Source organism: Anneissia japonica, unplaced genomic scaffold (assembly GCF_011630105.1).
Source record: "Anneissia japonica isolate Jap-2015-1 unplaced genomic scaffold, ASM1163010v1 scaffold287623_len557403_cov176, whole genome shotgun sequence".
NCBI lineage: Eukaryota > Metazoa > Echinodermata > Crinoidea > Comatulida > Comatulidae > Anneissia > Anneissia japonica.
The window spans coordinates 332,886-342,134 of NW_022683923.1; the positions used below are offsets into that span (position 1 = coordinate 332,886).

The 9,249-nt window shown below is 36.8% G+C and overlaps 1 protein-coding gene across 1 annotated transcript in view; it reads right to left on the reverse strand.

Annotated features, from left to right (window-relative positions):
• Window positions 1–9,249, reverse strand: part of LOC117103051 (DBH-like monooxygenase protein 1 homolog) — a 19,023-nt gene that overhangs the window by 2,966 nt on the left and 6,808 nt on the right. Inside the window, exons 4-5 of the mRNA XM_033243525.1 lie at window positions 5,070–5,156; window positions 2,075–2,248 (exon numbers count right to left, since the gene is read on the reverse strand). Of these exons, the coding sequence (XP_033099416.1) occupies window positions 2,075–2,248; window positions 5,070–5,156 (261 nt within the window). The remainder of the gene's footprint in view (window positions 1–2,074; window positions 2,249–5,069; window positions 5,157–9,249) is intronic.

Consider the following 9,249-nt stretch of genomic DNA (forward strand, 5'->3'; position numbering starts at 1 on the left):
ACTTCTTATCGTTGAAAAATGGTAAATTTGATGTATTCTCATATGTTATTGGGCTCTGCAAGTCCAATAAGCAGTTTCAATAAGCTATGGCAGCCATTTTAAAATTCAAGATGGCCGCCACAAAAATAGTCAAAAATTAAATATTTTGGTATATAATTGCACTTCTCCTTGATAAAAAATGTTAAATTGGTGTCCAATCATGTATGTTTCTCAATAGAAATGGTAAATTTGGTGTCTAATGACTTGTTATGGGCAATCTGAGTCCAAATAACGTAGTTTTAAAAGGATGACAACTATACGTACTATACGTTTTTCCAATATGTCTGCCATTATTATGTACACATTTTACCTTACAAAATGCAAAAATAATAAATCTTTAGAAATACTACCACTTATATTATACAATAAAACATACCGTTAGCATTTGTTTGATGAACCTGTCTGTCTGTCTGTCTGGAATAAATCACAATTAGGTTCATACGTCATCATGCTCGGACGATTCATCGCTTGTTTCATCATCACTCTCATCGCTACTGTCACTATCGTTTCGTTCTGGAACTTTAATATCACTGGGTAGGTTTGGCTCAGTACTTCTTTCGGCATAGCACTTTACATTAATCAGTTTCCACCCACTTTTTGTTGGTGATTGATTGATTCTTAAGGAGAAGTTTAATTGATTGTATGATAGATAGTTGGCTCTTTTAATATGCTGAAATAGTGAATGTTTGTCTGGTGCCAATCTTACAAGTGGCTTTCTCTTTTTGTAGGACGTCCACTTGGTCAACCTTGCCTCTGTTGTGTTTTTGCTTTTGTTGTCATTGTATATAAACTTTAAGACAAACTTAAGACAGGAAGTGGAATTATACTGGAATATTTGATTTTTAAAGATTACTATGGCAGCCATCTTGAATTTCAAAATGGCTGCCATCCTAGGTTTTTGAAACATGTCTAATTGAATTCAGTGACCCTATTAACATATAGTTAGACACCAGATTTACCCTTTTTCATGGAGTAGAAGTAAAGTTATGAGCCATTCTCTTGATTTTAGCGGCCATTTTAAAAATGGCCGCCAAAAAACATGTTCCGCCCCTTTTCAGGAGGCTCACCCCCGCTCATTTTTTTATTTATACCCTAGTGATGCCGAATCAGCAGAGAAACCTTGGTCCCCGGAAAATGGTCACGGGGCCCTGTTTTTCACTATACTAAGCGTACTCATTTTCACAAAGCATTTGCATCCCCTCTTGGAAAGAGGGAACTTCGAAATAATTGTCTCCAAATCTTCTCTAATTAAATACCGTAATTCAATTTACACTTATGCATAGAGGGAGCACTTAAAATATACAATTATCATCTCACTACCCGACAAACCCCGAACTTTATTGATGAATTACATAAATAGTTTCATCTTGCTGTACTCCAACATCACTGGCGCATGGTAACAACCAACTGACTGCAGACCTTTTCCGGTCACACATTACTCTCCATAACGCAACACCCCCTAGATCCGTCACCTCTAGATCAGAGCGCAGATAATCATCAAAAAGATGACATGGAGTTTGCAGGCCATATTTCTTGACGAGCTGATAATAATATGGAGTACTTTATTCACAGAACGAACCCCTTATTTAAGAATCATTGATTTTATTATTTATTATATCAATTCATTATTATTTTGTTTTATCTTTATTGTATTTTGTTTGCAATAGAAGAACACACTTTTAGAATTGAAACAGAAAAAGAGGTAGACCAAGTGTTAGCTCCATTCAATCAAGGGATTGAAAAATAATGATAATAATGGTAATGTTAATGATGATAATAATTACAAATATAATAATAACAATAATAATAATAATAATAATAATAATAATAATAATAATAATAATTATTATTATTATTATTATTATATTACATAGAATGCTATTAACAATAATAGTTTTAGTAATTAAAATGCTAATGATAGTAATTATAATAATAATTAATATTGTTATCAATATTATTACATATAAATTTATTACCAATAATAGTTATGAGCTGCATGAATACATTGTGTTATCGACATTCAACCTATACTTACTCCCCCTCCAACTCCCCATCCTAAAATGATTTTGCCACAAGATTTAAATCCATTCATAGCGCCGCTTCCACAATCCGAGCTCTTACTTCCCGTAATGCTTTGAAGTCCCTGGCACTCTCTTAGAATCATATGATGAACAATGCCCTCGTTCCCTGCCTGAATGACAGGTTCAATCTGAAATTGAAAATATGATAATTACTAAGTGGCCCTACAAATAATAAATTTGAGAATATGTATAGTACTTACCTAATCCTCGTTGTCCCTACTAGGACACTTATGGCCGCGATTTGTGTTTTCATCTTGTTCTTATAACTTGCAATATGTTTTGCCTCACCCAACATACAAGATTCTTTTTATTGTCACTTATTGATAAGGTTCTTTTCTGCCAGTTGAGACATCATATTCATACGCTAGTTATTGTTGGGCCTTCCAGGTTCCCCTTTTCTCGGAGGTGTACATCTCAGAGTTATTTTAGAGATACGGCAGCCATCCATCCTGAGAACGCGGCACAGCAATATGAAATGTCAATATTTAATTTCTTCTATGACACTTCGGCGTCCTGTCCTATTAGATAGCTCGATGTTTGGTAATTTATTTGGCCAGACGATGCAGTAGATTCTCTGGTGACTTTTTGCTGTTAAAAAGAATCAATATTTTGTATGTCAGACTTGATTACTCAACAACTTTCAGAATCGTACATCAGAACAGACTAGACATTGCTGTTATATAGTCGAAGCTTAGATTTCAAGCTGTAACTGCTTTGACTTCGAGATGGAGCAAAGTCAAGCAAAGGAGCTATAGGCTTTTCCAATTCTTGCCTTGCTCTATGTTTGTGGTACGCTCTCTTTACAGGTAAGTATCCAGGTAGGTAAAGTCGTTCACAAACTCAAGTGACTCTCGACCTACTGTAAATGGGGCAAATTTGTAGTAATATGCACCACTTGAGATTTTGTTTTACTGATGCTTAAACCTGTATGCTTGGCAAAATAATTAAATGCATCAGTTTTCTCATGAGATTTGAATATTTGGTTGAGAGGACAGCGATATCATTAGCAAAGTCAAGGTCTTCTGAATGAGAGAAGAGATTCCACTGGATGCCCTCTTGGTTTGTCTGATATGGTGTTCCTTATGATACAACACTGTCTCACTTTAGAATCAACGGAAACCACTCGCTGAGGGTGCTAAAAAAAATGGCACTGCATTGAAAGTGATTGTAAAACGTCTTTACTAATAAAATGATATTGAGTAGTATTTCCTACGCTCGCATGATCTCCCACAGTGTTTCACGATGCACAGTATCAAATTCCTTTTTAAAATCTGTAGAATTAATATAAAAAGGGTATTCTACTATAGGCACTGTACAATGATATTTCGGATAGTAAAAAAATATTATTATTACTTCCTCCTGAATCCCGCTTGCTCCTGCCTAATCCTGATGTCAATAAGGTTTTCAATTCTGTTTAAAAAGGACTCTACGGAAAATGTTAATATGTATGGACAGTAAGGTGTTTCCTCGCCAGTTGTCACAAATTTGCAGATTGCCTTTCTTCGGGACTTGACAATAAGACCTTCTGAACCGTCTTTTGGGATGACATTGTCCAACTAAATTTATTGCAGTGTTAGTAGCTAGAACACTAACAAATCTAGTGTGACCAAAACCTTAGAAATTTATCGACTCACAACTGATAGAATTGTTGAAATTTGTTAAGTTTAAATTTCATCAATAAAATACAAAAAAAAAAAAAGAAAAAAAAAAAAAAGAACAATTGGATTGCACACTGTGTAAGATCATTTTATAAATGATTTATTAACCAGCTCACGTTTTCAAGTAATATTCTAAATAATAGCATTCAAGTCTAATGGAGAAAGTCGGCCGGCCGGTTGGTGGTTGGTCAGGCGGTCGGTGGGTCGGTCGGTTGGTTGGTTGAACAGCATTTTGCATATTGACACAACTGGTGTCAATATTAATATCAGTGTCAGATGATGCAGAATTTACTTGCTCCAATTGGTTTTTTGTAAGTGAAGAACACAACGGGCGGCCTGCTTAGGTTCAGTTGTTAGGATGGGTCATCCTTATCTACCCCAAATGGAGGGTGGGTAATGTTTTTCATAGAGAGGCGTTTAGTGATTTTGTAGGCAGCATTCATATCTCCAAGGGCTGCAGCCTTTTCTCTTTTTTTATTTTCTTTTTTTTTTTGCTTCTTTAGATAAATCTTCAATAAAACTTCTTTTATCTTTCCTGGCACTGTGTCTTCGATTTTATAAGCCGTCTGTACACGTTCCTGTAACCTAGGTGATCTAGTGTTAGCAGTTTCCCATTTTCCATGCCCGAGGTGATAACCATTCTTTCTAATATCTGTTTAGCTGATTCACAGTAGGTGTTCTTGATGTTATTCCATTTATATTTTTATATTATCCTCAATAATACACGCAAGAGCACTGAAAATATTTCTCAGCTCAAGTACAAATTCTGTGTACACTTACATTTTTTTTGTGTCAGCACACTTAGTTTTCTTTTGTATTTTCCCTGTTTTATTACTTCCTGAGTTTTTGATGGCAGCTGCCGTTAGGTAATAGTCAAAATTTGCATCGGCTCCAGGATAAACATGAATATTCTGAAGGTTGGGTGGTGTGGTTAGAAGTGTTAATGGTCTTATCACCACAGCCAGTGGTGTTGGGGTCAGATAGATTATTATGGGATGAAGAGCAAAAATTAGTAGCATGGGTATCGTTAAAAAGGCAAGGCAAACACACTTCCCCGTATTGCATCATGAGAACCCTTTCCTTGTGGCGATAGACTAACAAGGATCTGACTTAAGGGAAGAAAAACTTCGAAAATATATATAATTTGGAGGGCCAACACCCCGCTAAGTTCAAAACATTGTTACTTAAACCGCAATGAATATGTATAGTGCCTGTTAAAAATGTCCGTAGAGGAATAAATTCAAATATATTTTGTATTAATAGGTAAATTTCCACTTTATTTTTCAAGTACCCTAATAACTTGATGTGGACTTGACAACGTCGGCAGTTCTACGTAGGTGCACCAGTAGGTAGTATCTGTGTCACTTGGTACGATGATCTATGACATAAAAACAAGTTGCAAATTGTGATAAAGTAATAGAAATCATTCCGTTTGATAATATAGGCTGAAGAATATAGGGTTTTCATGTAAGTTATACATCATATATATATATATATATAAGTATATATATATGTATATATATACTTATACACATCTAGATGTGTATAAGAGACAGACACGATGGCGTGCATTCAATACCTTCTTATCTGAGAATGATTAATCAGTGGACATTTCAGAGTATATAATTGTTTGTACACTATATGAGGCATGTCATGGCGAAATAGTTGTCGCACAGGCTAGTATTGAGTAAATGAGCTATAAAAAAAATTAGAGCTCGGAAGAAATCTCAATATCTACAGACAGATAAGTTTCGGCAGCCCAGGTCTCATCAGTGCAGCTACGAGGGGTCAGATTTCCCCGACGAAAGCAAAATAGGCGTGGTCGAGCTTCAATTAAAATGATTCGAATGTGGTCCTGTGGGCGAAGCCCCCGAAAATTTTAACAATTTAGGGGTTTCAAAGGCTTATTTAATCGATTTTATAGTCTACTAATATTTAGAAAATACATATAATTTTTTCCCTCCACGAAGGATTGTGCTCTTTCTCCCGACGGGGAGGGAGGAGGGGCTGGGGGTCAGCTCTCCCCCACAGGGGGCTCAGTTCCCGGCCCCAGCAGGCTCCACCCATGTTTTGTAATTTTTAATTCGTCCTACGAAATTCTTACAGACAGCACTAGTCCGCGAATTTTTGAACAAGATCGGAAATCTAAAGATGCAATCTCTACCGTGCATCAATGGCGGCCGCTGAATCTCAATAGATTCCTTAATAATAATATAAATTTTAATAGGCAAATGGGATTGCCTATTTACCAATTTAAATTTATATTATTATTAAAGAATCTCTTTGTATATATATTTCTTGGTTTGGCTCTGTAACCTTTAGTGGTCGTTTGACCTCTCTGACTCTGCCTAAGCTTTTCAAACATTCCGTTTTGGGCCAGTGGGATGCTTAGTTTATTTTATCATTCTGATCGCATTTTCTTTATAGTTTCGTTTTAATTTTATATTGTTTTGCATTATGTGGTCGTTTGCTGTTTTATGGGGTTTTCTCATTTGCCTATTCTTTTCCATCAAGTTTATATGTATTTTTTAACATGTTACTGAAGAGGTAACTCAGTGTAAAGAATAAATAAATAAATTATATATATGCTGTCTCTTATACACATCTAGATGTGTATAAGAGACAGGTGTATACTTACATTTTTTTGGGGAGGGGCTGGGGGTCAGCTCTCCCCCACAGGGGCCCATCCCCCGGCCCCAACAGGCTCCACCCATGTTTTGTAATTTTTAATTCGTCCTAAGAAATTCTTACAGACAGCACTAGTCCGCGAATTTTTGAACAAGATCGGAAATCTAAAGATGCAATCTCTACCGTGCATCAATGGCGGCCGCTGAATCTCAATAGATTCCTTAATAATAATATAAAGTTTAATAGGCAAATGGGATTGCCTATTTACCAATTTAAATTTATATTATTATTAAAGAATCTCTTTGTATATATATTCCTTGGTTTGGCTCGGTAACCTTTAGTGGTCGTTTGACCTCTCTGGACTCTGCCTAAGCTTTTCAAACATTCCGTTTTGGGCCAGTGGGATGCTTAGTTTATTTTATCATTCTGATCGCATTTTCTCTATAGTTTCGTTTTAATTTTATATTGTTTTGCATTATGTGGTCGTTTGCTGTTTTATGGGGTTTTCTCATTTGCCTATTCTTTTCCATCAAGTTTATATGTATTTTTTAACATGTTACTGAAGAGGTAACTCAGTGTAAAGAATAAATAAATAAAATAAATAAATTATATATATATGTATATATGCGTATATATATATATATATATATATATATATATATATAGATTAAAAAGCAAAATACTGAAAAACAACAATGCTGTGGGAAACAATGGCTGGATCTCGGTAGAGATACAAAAATGATAAGCAACAGCTAAAAAGTAACAGAACCAGAGCTTTCGGACAACACTAGTCCTTCCTCAGTGGCGAGTGAGTGAGTGAGGGTTGAAAAAGCCAGATAGTATAAAGTGAGAATTTCATGCAAGCATGATTAGAAACAATAGGCTAGGCTAGGTGGGATTAGAATAAACGACCTAAGCAAGTAAACAGGAAGGCCAAAACTAAACTTTAGAGGCATGCCTCAATGAATAAGCAAAATGATTTATCCAGAATAATTTGGAATGCCATAGGTTAATTTAGTGTACTGGGAAAACGTTCCTAATATTGAGTCCAAATGGTGTGGCAGTTTTAAGTAAAAGTTCCCAGTGATTCTCTTTATCTTTGCGATTTTTGTCGCTCCAATTGGCATTATGGTCAATTGCAATCACTCTGAAATTTGAAACTGAATGACCAGCGAAATTGAAATGTTCGGCTATTGGTTGATCAAGCTTAGATGTTCTGATAGCTGATCTAGATTGTGTCATTCTCATAAGGAGAGTGTTTTTTGTTTCTCCGACATATTGTTTACCACAAATATTACAATATATGAGATAAATGACATTTTTGGCGAGGCAATTAATTGATTGCCTTATCCGAAATATGTGGTTTGTTTGGTTGCTCTTGAATGATTGTGTAGAATCAAGCAAGGAGCATGTTTTGCATGATGAACCACAAAGATGACTACCCAAATTATGGCTGTCGCAAGAGTTAACCTGCCTCTTGAATTTAGATCGTACTAATATATCACGAATGTTAGGTGGTCTGCGATGGGCTATAAACGGTGTCTCCGGAAAAACAGACCTAAGACGTTCTGTGGTCTGTAGAATGGGCATATGTTTCTGAATTATAGCCCTAAGTGGTGGTAGCCTAGGGTGATAGGTAGTGACCAGTGGCACTCTGTTTGATCGCTGACGTGGTTTGTACGTCAGTGTTTGAGCACGAGGTGTGTCCTTTGCTTTTTTACAGCATTTTCAATGGGTCCTTGATGATAATTTCTATTCCGGAGATGTCCGGATAGCTCTTCTGTGCGATTCTGAAAATCTAAATCCGAAGAACAAATGCGTCTCATGCGCAATGCTTGGCTGAATGTTTTTTGTACAGTGCGGGGGATGAAAGCTGCTAGGGAGCAGGTACATATGCTTATCCGTGGATTTACGGAAGAGATCAGTTTTGAGTGCACAATTTTCCATGATCACGGTGATGTCCAGAAAATCTACACTGCTTGTGGATTTGTTAGCAGTGAATTTGATTGTGGGATGAGCCGAATTAATGTTCAATAGGAACGTATCCAAACTATCTTCACCATGGGTCCAGATCATGAAGATATTATCAATGTAACGAAACCAAACATCTGGTTTCTTGGGCTGTAAGGACAGGAAATTGGCCTCAAATTGTCCCATAAATAAGGTAGCAAAAGATGGAGCCATTTTAGTGCCCATCGCTGTGCCATGAATTTGAAGGTAATGACCGTTGCCGAAAACAAAGTTATTATTGGTCAGAATCGACATGATAAGTTTTGCCCCGAATTTGTTTGTAATTTGAAATGCACGCATTAACACCTTCTTCATGATGGATATTAGTATATAATGACGAAACATCAAGTGAAGCCAGAACAGTATTATTAGGTAAATTTGGTGAGTCGAATGGCCGAGCGGTTAGCAGGGGCGCCGCAAGCTATAGCCATAATATCGGCGCTGGTTCGAACGGCACGATCGCCTATGGTTCTGGTGGTAGAACAAGTCTTCTCGGATAAGGACTATAAGCCGTAGGCCCAGTGTATACAATGGCTCGTGTGCACTATAAAGAACTCAGTACATCCTTCGAGACGAGTAGGGGGATACCCCGGTGTACTGGAACAGACAGCCCCTGTGGTGGACGACCAGAGTTGCTGGTACCGGGTTACCGGGCAGCACAGACACGAAGGGACCCTTAGGGGCGAAGAAAGTCATTGATCGAGTTCCTAGTCCACATTTCAAGCGCCCTGAGCATCTTACATTAGATGGATTTGTGCGCTATATAAAACTACACTATTATTATTATTATTATTTGAAATTTGGTTAATTTTGCGGATAAAGTCCATGGAGTC